This window comes from Dipodomys spectabilis, unplaced genomic scaffold, assembly GCF_019054845.1.
Source record: "Dipodomys spectabilis isolate Male_0828 unplaced genomic scaffold, ASM1905484v1 ptg000289l, whole genome shotgun sequence".
NCBI lineage: Eukaryota > Metazoa > Chordata > Mammalia > Rodentia > Heteromyidae > Dipodomys > Dipodomys spectabilis.
The window spans coordinates 3,656,799-3,675,098 of NW_024870966.1; the positions used below are offsets into that span (position 1 = coordinate 3,656,799).

The 18,300-nt window shown below is 51.3% G+C and overlaps 1 protein-coding gene across 1 annotated transcript in view; it reads left to right on the forward strand.

Moving 5' to 3' along the window:
* The first annotated feature begins 259 nt into the window (after positions 1-259).
* Positions 260-18,300, forward strand: part of Dmbt1 (deleted in malignant brain tumors 1) — a 33,387-nt gene continuing 15,346 nt past the window's right edge. The window contains 12 exon segments of the mRNA XM_042701351.1: positions 260-320; positions 6,368-6,391; positions 7,498-7,868; positions 9,777-9,830; positions 11,827-11,830; positions 12,209-12,526; positions 14,369-14,515; positions 14,518-14,684; positions 14,687-14,829; positions 16,265-16,608; positions 16,938-16,988; positions 17,436-17,465. Coding sequence (XP_042557285.1) covers positions 260-320; positions 6,368-6,391; positions 7,498-7,868; positions 9,777-9,830; positions 11,827-11,830; positions 12,209-12,526; positions 14,369-14,515; positions 14,518-14,684; positions 14,687-14,829; positions 16,265-16,608; positions 16,938-16,988; positions 17,436-17,465 — 1,714 coding nt within the window.

Here is an 18,300-nt window from a genome sequence, read left to right on the forward strand (position 1 = left end):
TGCAACAGTGCATGGTCAGCCAGGGACGATGACCCTTAGCTGCCTTCCAAACCTAATGGGTGAAATCCAGTGAGGACTTTATGGGGTGGTTGGAGGACACCGCTGAGGGCCATGATAGATACCACAAGAGACACTCAACGGTGGAAACCACGGCCATCAATGATAGCAGGCTACAGGAGGGCAAAATCAGACTTGGGGGGAGTATCAACCTGACATCCAATGAGAGGTCATTGGGATCCAGCCACTAAACGCCCCCAAGATGGCACAGCCCTTCCCACAGATGCTCCCGGAGCGGCTTCCTGGCTCCATGGGCTTCATCTGTCAGGTTCCATGATCCTGGGCTCAAAATCAGAGCCCTCTGGGAGGTGGGAGGGGCTCTGGTCATCTCCAGGGTCCCGTGGTCTCTTGTCCAGATGGATGGCAATCCAGCACAACCTCCAGACAGAGGCTGGCCAGGGCCTGGCCTGACTGGGCCTGTGAAGAGAGGGGCTTCTCCACTCTGCTCGTGGCCATCTACCAAGTCCTCGCTGCCTCGGGCTGTTAATGCTGATTCCTATAAAAGGAGGGCGTCCAGTGGTGAGGCCGGGAAAATTATCCAGAGTGCTCAAGCCCCCTCTCCTGCACTACCTTGCTGGCAGTGGGGACCTCTGTGGTCCGGCTGAGCTGTCCTGGCTTTGGGGCCGAGTGACACTGCATTCAGTCCAGTGTTGCCACGCCGGCGCCTGGCTCAAAAGTCTGTTGGAAGAGAAACAGAATCAGTTTGCTTTTGTGGTACGCACTCTACAGAGGAGGCCCCAGTTTCCCATCTCTGAGAATGACATACATCTACATGTGGATCTGACATACAAGGTGGTGAACCTCACTCACCCCACAGCTTATTACAGACGTGTGGGTTACACACAGCTGTAATCCTGTGGACCCTACTTGATGCTCAGTGAGATCCAAAGCCAGGGTCTGCTGCAGTGTCCTTCTAGAATGAAGCACAAAGACCATGAGTGAACAGTGCATGGCGATGGAGCCCAGGTGTGAGGGATAGCTGGGCTCACTGTCTCAGGGCTGAGGGATAGCTGGGCTCACTGTCTCAGGGCTGAGGGATAGCTGGGCTCACTATCTCTGCTAAGAGGCAGGGTTCTGCTCCCAGGAACGCATTGAAAGTGACACTGCTAATCTGTTCCTCCCCCAACCCTTTCCAACCATGGAGCATGACATGATACAGAGAGATGACAGACAACCATCTCCATATTGTGTGAAGGATTATCTGCATCTGGAAACAATCTCAAAGAGTGAGATGGTATTTGTATTACAAAGCCAGAGACAGACAGACAGACAGAGAGCCAGAGAGAGGGAAGGGATGGTGTGCAAGGTGGGCAGAGGATAGGGTGTCGTACACTGTGACGTCAAGGGCAAGCGTCAAATCCACATGAGATGGTGGAGGTGGTTCTGTGTGCGGTCACGTGTTTCTCAGCTCTTGGATTAGTGTGAAATGCAGAACAAGGTGGTCCACCTCTTGGAGGCCCATGGTCTTTGTGGAATCGTCTCTCATGCCTGCTACTGTGGTTAGTAATGCCATTCTCATTCTTTGGTGGCTAGCTAAGGCCCTCCAGAGCCAATTAAAGAAGGCCCTGCCAGGATAAATCGTCCCAAAGAGATGCTCTCTCCCATGGCACTGGCCTCCTATTTGCCCAGTAGCCCACATCCTGCTTTCCACAGGACAATTCAAACTCTCCAAAAGGAAAATCAAGTCCATTCTCAGGAAGCCCTTGGGAGCCTTCTAGGTTCACCTAGAAGGAAGTTGGAAATTATATCTCTAATGTCTCTGCTTTGGGCAATAGCCAGATGTTGCATACGGCAATCAATCAAACACACCCCAATTGTTCTCACAGATTAACGAAGTCCCTTACTTCCTTCATATTGATTTATGGCAGCAATAGAAATATACCACTGGAGGACACGCCTCCTTTCAGCTAGATGTGTATAAATGGTGAGGAATCTCCATTCCAAGGGAGAGGAACCAGCAACATGGGGATCTCCACGGTCATTCTCGCAACATGTCTTTTATGGGGTCAAGTTCTCTCTGCAGGTATTATGTCTAATTATTCTGATCATTCCCTAGACCATGCAAACCCAGTTCTGGCAGGTCAGATCATCTTGTTTCTTGGCATTTGCCTGTCTCTCTGGTATTGAGTTTTGTTCAAGGACTTTCTTGTTGATCGTTGTAAGTACTTGCTGGTGTTTAGAAGGAAGGTATCTTTTTGTTCTGGTTTGGTTTGGTTTCTGGCTATCCTAAGAACAAGCTAATCATCACCTCAGTGATTTCAGTGAAATAAATGACTGATTGGGATTAGAAAAGCTCGTAGGGTTCAGGAAAGGTATAGATGTAAGACGAAGAGGCCTCAGAGTTTAGCAGAATGGGCTCAGCACAAGGTTGGATTGTATGCTACAAAAATAAGGAATGATTCTCATTATAATTCCAATTTAGGACTCTTGGTAAGAAACAGGAAAAAGTGCCCCTGCCATGCCTTCCCTCTGCAGGTGTGTCTGACTCCACAAGCAATATTTGCTGAGCACAATTGGGTCAAGTAACGGACAGAGACAGGAATGCGTTTCCATTCCAAGTCTAAGCCGTCCACTCACTGCTCAGACAAGTGACTGGCAGCTCAGTCGCTCTAGCATGGCTTTGTGTTCTCAGCATCAGACGATAAACACTGGAAGAGCCGCTGGCAGATCTCTGTGACTGGCGAATCTCAGTGTCTGTCTCCCCTTCTCTCGTCTCAGTCTGTCTTCTCTCTCTCTCTGTCGCTCTTTATCTCTTCCTCTGAATTCCTCCCACTGTCTCTGCCCACCTGTCCTCCTGTCTTCCTCTCTATCTCTATCTCTGTCTCTCTCCCTTCATGCCTGTTTGTCTGTCTCTCCTTGAATCTTTCTCTTTGCCTCCTCATGTCTCTTTCCACCTCTCTGGTCTCTGTATCAGAAAGCGAGATCTTTGTCTCTGTCTCTCTATCTATCTCAGCCTTTCTCTGCTCTCTCTCATCTAGCACCGATCATCTTCCTTCCCTCTCCCTCTTCCGTTCTTCTTTCTTTACCTCCTTCCTCCCCCCACCCATCTTTCTTTCTTCTCTCTCATTCCTCCTTTCAGCCCCCTCCCCCAACTTGACATCCCTTTTTTGCGTCGGATTTGTGAATTTCAGGAGGGAAAGGTAAAAATGGTCAAATTTCCACAGCACTTCCAGAACTATCCCTCTCTTCCTGGGGGTGCTCTGAAGTTTTAGGTGCACTTGAGAGATGGCTTTTGTGAAAGCAGCATCTCCCGAGCAAGGCCTCCGGTCCACCGCTGCAGGGAGTGTTCTCACACAGGCTGGGAGAGGCCTGGGCTCAGGGTTCTGCTGGGGGCGGTGTGAGGGATGGGCAGGTCCTGCGGCGTGTGAAAAGAGGTAGCAGGGCCCTAGTTCCAACTTTCTCGCGGGGACAGCCTTGCTCTGGCTCCGTGACAGTGCCCTGGGGTCCTGTCAGCTCTGGAGGGTGGGGAGCAGACTGCCAGGTCCTTGTCCACACAGGGACAAAGGCAGCAGGGTCCTGGGGCTGCGAGGATTTGTCATTTTCCCCAGGCTGCTCCAGCCAGCAGCTCACCCGCGTGCCCGTGGTAGTTCGCTTCACTTGTCTTCTCAGGCAGCTCGGCCAATAACCACAAAGTCTGGCGCCATCCTTCCTTGTTGTAGATGGAGACACCAGGGCTGGGCAGATCTGTGACTTGTTCCAGGATAGCAGCTCCTGGGCGGCTAGGGCCAGATGTGAACTCAGAACGAAGCCCCCTGGCTTTGGGCAGCAGTGATGGCCAGCCAGTCCTCCCTTCTGCTGGCAGGGGCAGAGTATGAGTGAGGGTGGGGTTGGGGGGTGGGGGGGAGGGGGGGTGGGGGGTGCAGCCAGCTCAGCACCGGAGAGCTTCTTAGCAGTTTGTGTACCCAGGCCTCACAGGGCAACAGAGATAGGGGCGCCCACTTCTGTCCTAAGCATTTGTCCTTGTCTCTGCCACTGGCCAGCTGTTGGGGGAGGGGCACTGTAAGCCTCAGTTTACTCATTTGTAAGGGGGTTATGTTTCCTTGCGCCACAGAGGGTCGTGAAGGAGTCAGGTCACCCAGGTCAGGTCTGGCTCATAACAGGAGCCTTGGAAAGGCCAGAGTTCCTATTCTAGGCATTTCCCTAATGTTTTATCCACATGTGACTTCCTACATGCACTGTGGCTCTTGGACTGGCTTCTGGAAAAGGAGACACTGGCGAACTCTAAATAAAGCTGATAGTTTAGTGGACAGGCATAGGCTGTGCCTGGATGACTTCAGTGGTGAGAATGTAAGAGGCTGGGTCGGGGTGTGTGCGAACTCTCTGTAGCATCATTGCTCTTCTTTAAATCCAAAATTGGCCCCCATTTTTTCCCCCAACTTTCCTTCCATGGGTCTCATTTCTTCAAGGCCAGTGTTTTTCAAACTGAGCAAGTAGTCGTTCCTTTTGAACTCATTCCAGGCATACTGCTCAGCCTCATTCTTAGTCCTCCTGCAATTTAACTAGCCGTGCCTGGAAGGAGAACATTGAATGCAGGGACTTTCAGCGTTGTTCAGGTATTTGAGCGTGGGTAGTGTTGCGTGGTGGGGGGACTTCTGAGTCGCTTTGATAGCAGGCCATGCTGGTGATTAATTATCCTTCAGGACAGCCCTCCTTTCTTTTTAAAACTTTTTTCTTTTCTTTTCCATTTCTGGGGCTTGAACTCAGGGCGTGGGCACTGTCCCTGAGCTGCTTTTGCTCAAGGCTAACACTCTACCACTTGAGCCACCACTTGAGCACCATTTCTGGCTTTTTCTGTGTATGTGATACTGAGGAATCGAACCCAAGGCTTCATGCATGCTAGGCAAGCACTCTACCACTAAGCTACCTTCCCAGCCCAGCCCTCCTTTCTTGATCTGTTCTTAACTGAACGATCACATGCTGGGCAGTGCAGGTCTCATCTTCTGTAGCTGCTGAATGCTGTGGAATGCAGAGAAAGCCTGAGGCTTCACCAAGTCTCAGCTGCAGCCTGGTATCTGGGCTCCCCGGCCCCCACCCCCATTTGCTTCAGTCCCCCACATGCCCCTTTGCTGGTATTTTCTTCTACGTCCTGTTTCTGTTTTGTTTCATTTTGCTTCCTTTTCTTTTGAGGCAGGGTCTTAATTTGTAGCTCCAAGTTGGGCTTCTCTGCCTCAGCCTACTGAGTGGCAGAATTACAGGCATGCACCACCACACATGCTCTTACACTCAGATGCACACACGGGCACACAGAAAACACACAACGATGGATACATAAACAATCATGTGCAGAGAGACATACCCATACACACACGCAAAGACACACATGGCAACATGCAGAGACATATACAGTATCACATATAAATGCATGTATCACACAAATATGCAAAGAGATACACTTCAGGTACACTGCATACTTAAACCCAAACACCGAGGTACACACACAGACACAGACACACACACACACACTCACACTCACACACACCGCGGCTGCCTTGTTCTCTCACGGCATCTTGGCCAGCATCTGTCTGTGTAGCGTGCTATCTATGGGTATCTGCAGTGATACTGCTCTGCTGGGGCACGGGTATCATCCTTATTCGGTACTCAGCTCAGCACTATCAAGAACTTAGTAGAGCACCTAGTCTGAATGTTCCCATGCAGAGCTGGTATGGCAGGGAGGACAGAGGTGCAGGTGTGTGCTGGTGAACGCCAACATCTGGCCTTCCACCAGATCCTCAGCAGAATGACAGCGCACACATCTTCACTGTCACTGAGAACAGTTGTCCCCCGTGTCCCCAGGGGTTGGTCTTACAATCCCTGAGATGCCCAAACCCTCAGATACTCAAGTCTCCCATGTAAAATGGCATCCAGCCTGCACATCTCCTCCTGTAGACTGTAAATCCTCTCCTCATTCCTCCTTCCAATTCCTAACCCAGTGTCCATGCTGTGCAAATCACTGGGCAGGGAAATAGTGGCAAGAGAAGAAACCTTTGCCTGCTTAGTACATCTGCAGCCTCTTTCCCCACAACTTTCCATCTGCTGAACTTATGAGAGTGGAACTCCCAGACACAGCTGGCATCTTCAACTGAGTGTTTGTACTCTTTCATTGGATTCCCATGGAAGGCACTGGTTAGAGAAGGACACTGGCGTGGCTCTTCAGGAAGCCACACAGCAGAGGTGAACACCCCCTGCCCCGGGGGTCAGGGCTGGCTGAGGATCATACATCCTTGCTTGTTTCTGTGTCAGAATCAGGTGCGTTCCTTCACAGGATTTTTTGTCAGGACACATGTCTGATTTTTCTTTTCTTCCATTACAGGTACAGATTCAGATTTCCTAACTGGTAAGTACTTTGAAAAGAATCGGTTTAGTTTATAACTGATTTTTTTTTTTCACCTGACGCAGTTATTTCCTTCTTGAGAATAAATCCAGATGTTGCGATGAAACCCATTAAAAATCCTCCAGACAGTAAATGTCGCCTTAGTAACTGACACGAGGCTAGCATAAAGGTGCGATGCGTGTCCCTTCTAGAAACACAAAGTCGACAGAAACTTCCTCTGGCGATAGCGTTGACGGGCCATTTGGCAGCAGAGCCACGTTCTTCAGTTTTGTCCTGCCTCACCTCCATATTCAGTACAGAGTAAAATCAAGTACATCAGTCAAATGAAGGGCTGGGGATTCACCTCCCTCTCTGGGGAGAGGCTAACACAGAGATGGAGGCGGGGCTGAGGAGTCTACAATTTTGTTAACCCACACACGAGGACACACTGGGAACTGCCCTCCCCCCCTCCTCCCACCCCCTACCCCCCTCACACCTGGGACAGTACCGAGTGAGAACTTACGTTCTCAGTGTAGTCATAGGAGCACTGTTTTGCTAACAAGAACTATGTGTACACAATTGTTTTTCTTTTTTTAAACTCAGGGCCTTGTACTCTATAGACAGGTGCTCTATTGCTTAAGCCTCACCCCCAGCCCTGTGTAGATAGAAGAGCGCTATGTATTTTTTTTGTGTGCTATATCTAAAATGATTGAACACTTGTCTCTAACCTCCTTGCTTTAACTTTGTCACCACAACCACTTACTTTTAGTAAAAATGTTGGTGGTGCTCACATCCAAGGTTGAACCACAGCGCTCCCTGGCGGCATTGCAGGGAAGCTGGAGGGAACTTTGGTGATGATCGATGGTTGTAAGGACCACTTTCCCAGAATCTGGGTGTAGAGCTCTGGGATGGGACTTTCAGAGCAGAGCCAGAGCTGGAGAGGTAGCTCTGGGGCCTGCTGCCAACAGGGTCCTCAGAGGGCATGCATGAAGTTCTCTGGGGGAGTTGTAGGAGAGCGAGAAGAGGGGGAAGAGAGCTGTCTTTAAAATCGCAAGGGGAAGAATTGGAGAAGGACGCAGCCTAGGGAGGAAGGAGAAAGAGGGGTGCTGGGCAGCGTCACCACTGGCCAGGAAGCCACAGGGCAGAGGGTGCCGAGACCAAGGCCTTCCGCTGTGTCAATGCAGGTTTGCCACTGAGGCTGGTGGATGGCGGTGACCGGTGTCAGGGCCGGGTGGAGGTCCTGTACCAAGGCCACTGGGGCACCGTGTGTGATGACGGCTGGGACATCCAGGATGCAGAGGTTGCCTGTCGGCAGCTGGGCTGTGGCCGGGCCGTGTCGGCCCTGGGCGGGGCTCACTTTGGTCAGGGCTCGGGGAATATCCTCCTGGGCGCCGTGTACTGCTCGGGATGGGAGCCCTACCTGTCAAGCTGCCGCCACGATGGCTGGTACAACCACGAATGTGGCCACAGGGAGGACGCCGGAGTCACGTGCTCAGGTAGCGTGGCTGTGGCCTCTCACGCTTGCATGCGCACTCCAACGCAATACCGCATGTGTATGTGAGCACACGCGTACACGCACACTGCACTGTTCACTTGCTCTGCTGTGAGTCTCGCTTTAGCTGCTGTTATACAACAAGGGCTGTTGCTTTGCACGGACAAAGACATTGAGGCTCAGAGAGGTCTAGGGACCGCCCATGGTCCAAAGCCGAGGTTCCCCTCAGAGTTTGCAGATGCCGTCACTCAATGGGCTGGCTCTGATGAGTGGCGTCGCGAGCATCCTTGGCGTTAGCCACAGCCTCTCCTTCTGCGAAGGTGGGAGAGGATGGGGAAACTGCTGGTCCTCACTGCTTTTAATGTGCACCAGATTAAAATGGAGGAGTGGCTAATATGCGCTCTCTTGGGGGATTAAAAGGTAAGTGAATGATGCTAAACACATCAGGTAAAAGAGGAAGTCTCCCTCATGCAACTCAATGACCCCCAAGGCTGTCTTTCTCATCTGTTCACATGGTGCTACATTCAACCGTCAAGGCGTCCTTCAATCCACAAAGAGCCCTCCCAGGATGCCAGTCCATCATGTGTCCTCCAGAAAGGAGTTTCTATTTAAAGCGGTCCCTGATACCCACCGTGTGGCCTGGACTATGTGCCTACCACCGCACAAGGGCGTGACCATGACAGGCCAGCCTCCCCTAGGAATGCATGACCCAAAGGCTCACAGAATTCTGTGCAGCCACTTTGTGCATGTGCTTATTTTGGCATTCCAGAATGCATTTCTAGAAATGACCTTTCTTTTCTGATTAGGGTCATTTTCCTTGGGATATCTCAATGATGGCAACTATTTGTCATTTGAGAGTGTCTGTCAGCTATGGAAATTGCCAGATGTCATTTGGAGACCCATCTCATGACTAGGATGAGGTGATTTTGTTTTTAGATGGAGATTAGACACAGAGGAGGTAGAAGCAGCAGAAAGGAGCAGAATAAATACACTTTTGAAGGCATCTTACAGGCAAAGTGACAGAAGGATCAGTGGTTTTTCATAAGGGGAAAAAACCAGCATTTTAGCAATCATAGCCTTCAGGGAGTATGTTCCCACCCTTTGCTTCTGAGCTAGGGGAAACGGGGACCTACCGCTCTGCCAGTGAGAGACAACATCCAATGACCTCTTCTTTCTTTTCCACTCTGCAGAAGTACTCAGTGAGGAACACACGCCAACACCAGAAGGTAAAGATCATTGTGTGGGATCCCTGTAGTCTCTCTGCCCACATCGTGCACCCGTGGGCTCATCACTATCCAAAGCAGGGGCAGAGGGCCTAGGAGGAGGTCTGCTCGGCTCCCCAAGAGGCCTCAGGCCTGAACAAACATCTCTTCCATGGATCATTTCTCCCAGACAGAGGGGAATCAATAGGATGAGGAATCTCCAAGGAGCTCCGAAGTAGAGTCTGGGATCCTATTTCCCATGTCCAGTGTTCATGCATCCATTCAGACTGCTGGGCAGCCTGTCATGCTGGTCAGAGAGACAGGCACAGACCTGCTTCGGTGGCATCCTTGGCCGTGCCCTTCCTGTGAACCCATAGTAAGAACTCGTGACCCTCCTTCCAGGGTCATCCTGACCTTTCTGGCTGGGCACCTCCAGAAAAAGATATGAGGCACAGTCAATAAAGCTGGAGGTTCTCACAGCCTGGGCTTGGAGAAGGGAACTCACTTCTCCTTTCCCATGAGAACTTTAGGCCTTAGGACAAAAATCAAGGCCATTCTCCACACCAAGGCTGATGGCCTTCTTAGGAGTCAGCGTGGGCCAGTCAGGCAAGGTGTCCTTGACCACCTTCTCTTTCTCTTCTCTATAGTTCAGGACACAGAGCTGAGGTTGAGACTGGCTTTATTCTAACTTACTGTTTGGTAGCAGAAACAGTAGCAGATCAGACCAACTCTCTGATGCAATTGGCTAAAACCAGGACAAGAATGAGGGGTGGAAGGGCTTGGATGATCTGTCTGGACATAGGCCACAGAGTGGGCTTTCTTAGAACTGCTTCTATTAGGGTCTCTAGTGTAGGGAGAAGTCCTGTGAGATTTTCCAGCTTTCCTGACTCAGACATAAAGCTGAGTGCCCTGGTTACGGTGGATGAAGTATAGTGGAAAAACCTCCAGGATGGGTGGGGTCAGTTCCCCCTCTCATTCTCCATGAGATTCTTGCTTGGAGTTACCTCTGTGTGTGTGTGTGTGTGTGTGTGTGTGTGTTGTATGTGTGGTGTGGTATGGTGGTGTGTGTGTGTGTGTATGTGTTTTTTGTGTGTGTGTTGTGTGTGTGGTATGTGTGTGGTGTGGTGTGGTGTGGTATGTGTGTGTGTGTGTGTGTCCCATGTCTGAAGAGCAAGGAGCTTGGGCCAGGGCAAAGGCAGTGCTGATACTTAACCTTGCTTAAATCCGCTGGGTGCCTGAACCTTGATTGCCATGAGAAGTTAACCTCATCAGCACAGCCTGGCTGACCAGCAGTGACAAAGCCTGTCTCTCTGTACTGTGACCTTAATGCAGACACCACAGGAGCATGTGGAAGCCATTTAATGGCGTGGGGGGTGGGAGTTGAGGAGTGGGTGGTGGTGAGAAATAGGAGCTTTTATTTACAGTTAGCATTTTTGTGTCTGGACCCAAAAAGGGAATGCTCATATGAGTTTCCAGCCTCTCCTGGGGACTCCTCTCCTGCCAGGGGTCCCCTCACACTGTCCCTGCCGGGCTGCCTCAGCCCATGACACTGGTTACTCTTCTCCTTCATGGAGGCGCAAGTGTATGCCCTTGTGCAGATACATCCGCACGGGTGTGCAGTGTACTCTTGTGTACTAGGATTGGGGTGGCTCTGTTTTTCTGGCCCCCTTTTGTAGCATACTTATTCTACAGGGCAGGTCTGTATCCAGGAGAGGACGGGCAGTACCTGGGGAAGGAGGTGATGGAAGTTTCTGGTGCATTCCTCACTACAGAACCTCATGCTGCCCTAGTCGGCTTGCTGTCTGGTGCCTCTCACCCTTCTACCCAAGTGGTAGTGTGAGGGCAACCATAGCCATAAGGACACAGAAGTCATTGGGCATGATGGAGGGCAGCGGTTTTCTAGCTGAGTGAAAATGTCACAAATTCAGAGAGATGGAAGTGGCAGTCTGATTGACAGCAGGGCCTTTGTCACATGAATGAGTTCAGAAATAGGAGCCTGGGGCAGACACACAGGGAGCAAGAGAGATTTCAGGAGCTGATTACTGTCATCAGATCTTCCTGGTAAGAACCTTTTCCAAGTGTAGTTTTAGCCTTTCTCCTTGTCTTTCAAGGAGTGGGAGGCACACCATTGCCACACCTGCACAAGGATGTAAACAACCCTCCCGCCTGGGCTTGGGGTCACTTTCCAGAGGGTGGGAGGAGGCTGAAATCATCTCCTACCTTATTGCATCCCTGTCGGTTGGTTTGGTGGAAACTGGAGTCTCAGAAGGCCGAGTCTCCTGTCTGGTGTTGAGGGAGGAAGTGGGCTCCTGTTTGAGAAGCTCTTTTACCTTCTCGATACAAGATGTGGAGGCATCAACCATGCTGCTGGGACTTTGGAGGGGGATGATTTTTAAGACCTCAGACATCTTCTTGACTGGGTTAAGAGTAAAGAACTACAGTATATTCAAAGGGGCAAAATACAGGTGCAACAAAGAAGGCCATGCGGCCTGGTCCAGGTTTCTATGAGAATCAGCAAGCAAGACCTACCTCTCTTCACACATTCTCTTCTTTTTCTTCTCCCATAGGCACAATAGTTCCTGATGAAACATTTATAACAGGTACTCTCCTCCCCCCCCTCCCCCCCACTTCCCTTCTGTCTCTTCAGGTCACAAAAATCCTTGGGCTGTAGGGTGAGGGTTGAGTTCTCTCAGAAGAAACTTTGGAGTCAGAAGCCTCAGAATAAGATAATCTTCCACAAAGGTCTCCAGGTCTGTGGGAGTAAGACCTGTATTGTTTCAGGGTGCCCTGCTCTGAGTCTCATCTCCAGCTTTTATGGTCCCTGGGAAGGGGTCCCTGGGGGTCTTGCAAGGTAGAGGCAGGGCGGGTATTTTTTTTTTGCCATCCAGGGTGATCAACCTGGGTCATGGCAAATCAAGATAACCTCAGTGACTAAAGCCTGGTGTGTGGTGGGCATCCTGACGTGGTACTGGGGTGAGGATAAAGGTAAGGGGCTAGAGGCCCTGGGGAAGGAGCACACAATGCATACTGTTGTGTGGACTTTAAACTGCAGGAGGACTGGTCTTGGCTATATACCAGCTATGCAAGTTAGGCCCAGAAAACAGCTTTTGATGATAAATGTCCTTTTTGCGCCCTGTCTATAACCAGATTCCGGTTTGGCACTGAGGCTGGTGAATGGAGGAGGCCGGTGTCAGGGCCGCGTGGAGATCCTGTACCAGGGGTCCTGGGGCACCGTGTGTGATGACAGCTGGGACACCAATGATGCCAACGTGGTCTGCAGGCAGCTGGGCTGTGGCTATGCCCTGTCGGCTCCGGGGAGTGGCCGGTTTGGTCAGGGCTCAGGACCCATTGTCTTGGATGATGTGGCCTGCTCGGGGCACGAGTCGTTCCTCTGGGATTGTAACCACCGGGGCTGGCTCTCCCATAACTGTGGACACCAGGAAGATGCTGGAGTCGTCTGCTCAGGTGGGTCCCCAAACCTACCAGGTCCCCCTCATCAAGAGTGGATTTTCATCAACTGGATTAAGTTCTAAGAGTAGAACTTAATCTCATGCCACTCATATCTACCTCCCATTTTGGATCATGAATATTCAGAGAAAATACCACTTTCACTCAGAGCTTTGACTCCATCTCTCATAGTTACCCAGTGGCTCGAGAGTTTACCCTCGAGGTACAATTCGGGGCTGCGTAGCCGTGGTGTTTTGACATATATTGGCTTTTGCAAACAGTACCCGTGTTGTCTTGGAAGTCATTGAACACCATGAGAAAGGCCCCGGTCCAGTATCCTGAGGGCAGAAGCAATAAGCCGTGGCTATAGCTGAGGAACAACCAGCTGTCTCCCTTCCCAGAGTGTCCTGACACTCTGTCCTAGGAGATGTGGTTGATAAAGCCTCCTCTGTCCAGGCTGCAGTCCTTTATGGGAAAAGTTCAGAGGTCTCAGGGGATCGTTGTGCTGGAGGTGAGGCGCAGTGATGGCAGGCAGCAAGGAGGCAGGCAGCAAGTGAAGGCAGACAGGGCTGGAACATGGCTGCAGGGAAGATTGCTAGACTCCATGTCAGGCCCCAGATTCATTTCAACTCGAGGATGCATCAGTGGGTCTGTAATGACTCATTGCTGAAAATGGATTTTGCATGGTCATGCAGAGGCTGTGGTGGGCTCTCCAAGGGTCGCTGTGTTGTTCCTGCTTTTGGAGAGTGACCTTCAAGCACACAGATGCAGGGTGTGGCTGGGAGGGGGGACAGGGGAGCTACCTGAAGTGCTTGAGGGATTCAGAGCTCCCCTGGCTGGTACATGTGTGGGGATGTGTGGGTCATCAGCTCAGCCTGTAAATCCTCCCACCTGTTATTCCAGGCAGGCATGCGTGCACGTGAATCTAACCTTCCTTCTCTTTCTCATAGATTTCTACAGCCAGACTACCATCTCTCCAGGTTAGTGCCAGCGTCCTGACTCGAGATGTTTATGCTTTTCCACCCACCGTCAGAATTGTTGGAATTCAGAAGCAATCTTCTTTTCTCAAGCCTTCTAGGTCTGCCTCAGACAGTTAGATAGGGGCTCAGTGGGTGATGTTTTCAGCTTCAGAAATGGAGTCACTCATCCCATGAGCCTTGGTCCTTTTAGATTCCAGGCTGACACGGTCCAGTGGGAAGTGATGTTGATCATCTCTGGCCTGCAAGCGCCGTGTTAACATCAGCCAGATGCCTGTGCCCCTTACTCCTAGAGACTCCCCCAGACTTCACAGGGCCGCATCTGCACCCAGAGGAAGGCGTACACGAGGTTGTAAGAGGAAGTTTCTAGTTACCAGTGCATGGATTCTCCTATGTTCTACACCCTGCTCTTCTGGCGCTGGGTATCCCAGTGTGCACCGTGGTGTCACGTGTACCCATCAGCACATGGTCAGCAAAGGAACAGACAAAGCTTCCTTCACTGGAAAGAACATCCCAGGAGGAGAAGGATGGGGGTCAGCCATGGGGTCGGCAGGGCCTTTTTCCTATGGATGAGGTCTTTGCACATGACCAAGGAGTTTGTGGCACAAGCTACAAGTGGAATTGCTGATGAGTCTTGTATGGTGGGGAGAGCACTCAGTGTTGTCCTTCCTTCACTTGAAGTCGATTTTTACCTCTTCTTTCTAGGGCCTATTTCACACACATCACCTGCCTTCAGGACTTTGGAATCAACAGGTAAGCATCGGCTCTGTGATGGATAGGTGGGGGGTGGAGGGAGTCGCTGCCTTGCCCCTGTCTCTGTGGGTTCAGTGGCAAACAGAGCAGGCCAAGCTGGTGATCTGTTGTGAGCCTGTCCCTTCCTAAGACGCCTTAGTGAAGACCATGTCTTGCATCCTTGAAGTCAAGGGAGAGATGGATGGAGTGTTCTGTGTCCCTCTAGATACTGCACTGGATGTGAAGCTGATGAATGGGAGTGGCTGGTGTGAAGGCCGGATGGAGATCCTGTACCAGGGGGGTGGGGCACCCTGTGTGATGACAGATGGGACACTAGTGATGACAACATGGTGTGCAGGCAGCTAGGCTGTGGCTCAGCCACCTCAGCCCCAGCAAATGCCCCGTGTGGTCAGGGCTCAGGGCCGGTTGTGCTGGATGATGTGAGCTGCTTGGGAAGTGAATCCTACCAGGATAGTGAAATCCTTCACTATCAGCACTGCCCCACCCAGACTGGCTCTCTCACAACTGCAGACACCATGCAGACACAGGTGTCATCTGCACAAGTGGGCCTCCAAGATCCGTGCCCCCCCCCATTGGGACAGCTTCTGATCAGTCCCCCAACCCTGCTCCCACAGCTTCCTGTGGGTGCCTTTGATTTGTGGTATGCTTCTGCTGCTCCCTCCTTAGACAGAGGGCCCTGTGGGCTGGTGCCCATCCAGGCTCAGATCTGAGTAGGGACATTTGGGCCCTGGGTATTGGTCTCTGGGTATTGGTGGTACCATGCAGAGTTGATAGGTTATTGTGCTGTACTCAAATTGAATATGTCTTTGTTTCTCACTCTTTGTTTTCACTAAGTCTTTAAGAAGGAGGTAAAGGCTGCTTCCTTCCTCCAACTAGTGAGATGATTTCAGGAGGGCCGATGGCAGGTTGTGGGGTGCCCCGTACCCCATGCATCATCCAGCTGCCTTTGGTCGTAGAAAATTCCGTGGGCAGTCGCTGAGCCCAGAGGGGCTGGGAAATTTCATTCAGTCTGGGAGGAGAATCACATATTTGGAATGACTGGGGCAGACCCTTTGCCCCATGCTGCGGGGGAAGTGGGAATGAGGGGGGCGGTGCTTGGCCCCCTGCAGATCTTTGCTGATGTTCCTCTGGTAGCTGAACCTTGACTCTAACAGGAAGGTAGCATCAGTCACTCCCAGGTAGCCTCCGTGACAAAACCTGAGCCTGTAGGGCACCTTGAATGCAAGGAACAAGCGTCATCTACCCACACCCATCTGAATGGTGAGAAATAGATTTCATCATAGTGAAATGGTTCTATGCCTGGTGTTGAGGGTAAAAATTCTGATGTGAGCTTCCATCATCTTCTGGCTGGGAACTGGGGACATCCTTTGCCAGGGACCCAGGGTGTGTCCCTTGTCCTGTAGAGGTCATTTGTTCTCCTTGTTCTGTAGAGGTCATTTGTTCTCCTTGTTCTGTAGAGGTCTTTGCCTCCCTTGTCCTTAGAGGTCATTTGTTTGATCTCTGTTGCTCTGTCTCACATGAGACCATCCATTCACTCACTTACTTTGCTGATGAGCACAGGATGCCGGTGTGAAGATGCACATGCACAGTGCTCTCCTGTAGGTCAAGCTTGCAGATGGCTCTGCTTCCTTCACCCTCCTCAGTTTTCCTCTGCTTCTGCTAGGCATCAGGAGAAGCATCAAGGGGCAGCTGCCTTGTTCTTCCAGTGCCCAGTGAACCTAATTCTTTCCAGCTTGCTCCCTGGTATATTTGCAGGAAATGCAGATATGTGTGGCTGTGTCAGAGAGGTAATGGTAGCAGAAGGGGGAGCAAAAGATGTCAGAGAAGAGGACAATCCAGATAGGGAGCGATGGCGGGTCGGCCTTTCTCCAGCAGAGCTCTCATGGCATGGATGAGAGCTGCTCAGGATCACCCCAGGGAAGCCAGTCACTGTCCATTTACCCTCAGACTTTACCCTTCAGGGAGGGGCAGTGGTGATACCCCAGCTTCCTGACCCTCATAAGCTGCACAGAATGCGGTTAAGTAGGAACCCTGTGTCTTCTCCAGCAGGAGATTCCGGTTTGGCGCTGAGGCTGGTGAATGGAGGAGACCGGTGTCAGGGCCGCGTGGAGATCCTGTACCAGGGGTCCTGGGGCACCGTGTGTGATGACAGCTGGGACAACAATGATGCCAACGTGGTCTGCAGGCAGCTGGGCTGTGGCTATGCCCTGTCGGCTCCGGGGAGTGGCCGGTTTGGTCAGGGCTCAGGACCCATTGTCTTGGATGATGTGGCCTGCTCAGGGCACGAGTCGTACCTGTGGAATTGTAACCACCGGGGCTGGCTCTCCCATAACTGCGGACACCATGAGGATGCTGGAGTCGTCTGCTCAGGTGAGCCCCACACCAGCTAGTTCTCCCTCCCTGAGAATCAAGTTTGAGCAGGTCACCTTTCCCTACTCCTAGAATTTGATTCTGCCATCATTCACTTCTGGCATCCAGTGCAAAGGTCTGTAAAGGAGGAGTTTTGGGCGGAGGGTGGCAGATGTGTGTATGCACACAGTGGACCTGAGGCTTGAGAGCCTGGGTCCTTGCCTGCTACTTCCTCCGGGGAGCCACCAGGGGGTGTGTGTTGTGGGGTGGCTCTGAGGCATGGGGGGAATTCTGCTCCGCATCTTCCCCTTGCACCGCAGCTTTGCCTCCTTTGGTGTAACGCCTCTGACCTGACCTTCCCTTTCTTGCAGCGGTCCGGAGGCCATTGACTACCGTTCCAGGTAAGTCCCACTGTGAATTCACTCCCGTGTGTTCCTCTCTCCTGATACTCTTTACAGCTCCAGCCGGTAGCTCTAGGAGGGGACTGTGGAGCATTCTTGCTCTGCCCATTCCAGAAGGATAAGACAGATCCAGTTCCTGACCTGTGGCGCTCAACAGCAGTGCTCTTGGGGACCGAAGGCAGAGCTGTCTTGGGCTATTTCTGCTGGAAAGCACTGTCTAGACCAAAAGCCACATGGGAGGAGACTAAGTGATTCTTTTCCCAAAGCTCCCTCCTACTGGAGAGAATTAAAGTTCCCTTTGGGACTAGGTGGTAGATATATTCCGGAGCTGGTTTGCTGACCACTGGCTTTCTCGGAGTCCCCTGCCTCTGGTCCCAGCCATATCTCAGTGGACCCAGCTGTGAGTCACAGTCCTCCCCTCTAATCTAGCTTTGTTTTTTCCTCTAGCTTGGTGGCATACAACAACTCCGTACTATGGTAAGTATATATGGGAGAAGCTAAAGCAATTGCCTTCAGCCCTCTAACGGACAGGTCTGAGGGGAACTGCTGAGGTTACTTGGAGGTTCGTGAAAAGGGTTCCTTTCACTTGCCAGTTGCGTTGTGCTGTAAGTGGGTCTTTGAGTCAGGATGCTTTTGTCTGCAAGTGACAGGAGCCCAACTCAAAATCTTAGCTAGAAAGGAACTTGTTGGCTCCCTTGTGCAGGACATTTACTGTTGTGCTCTAAGTACAGCTTGGAACCAAAGGTCCAAGACTGACTTTCTCCTTAGGCTTTTCATAGGCCCTCTCTTTTTTTGGGGGGGGGGGGGAATCCTTCACTATCAGCTTGCTTTTGTACATAAGGGGAAGAGAGCAATTATTTGTCCCAAGTCAATGTCCCACCAGGAGAAAGATTCAGAACTCATATCATATAATCTTGACAGGTTTCTAATAGGACCCCCCTTCTCCCTTTCCCTCTTCCCTTTTCCGCTCTTTTTCTTTTGGTGGCACTAGGGTTTGAACTCAGGGTCTCTTGCTTGTTAGGCAAAAAAAAAAAAAAAAAAAACAAGCAAGATGTATAAGTCTCGGAGCTCAAGCCCCAGCACAGGACAAAACAAGCAAGCAAGTAAACAAGCAAGTATTGCTCTTTGTGCCACACTGAAAATGCTGTGTGTGAACTATGTGGGAATGTGCTGTGAACCGCAGCCTCCACAGGCCACTAGCTGCCACCAGGACTCTTCTGAGAAGTTCTGTAGTTAGAGAAAGGACTTCATTTCGGAGGGAAGGCTTTCTGGGCTTGCCTAAGGTGGCCCTAAACTCTCCATCCGATCCTCC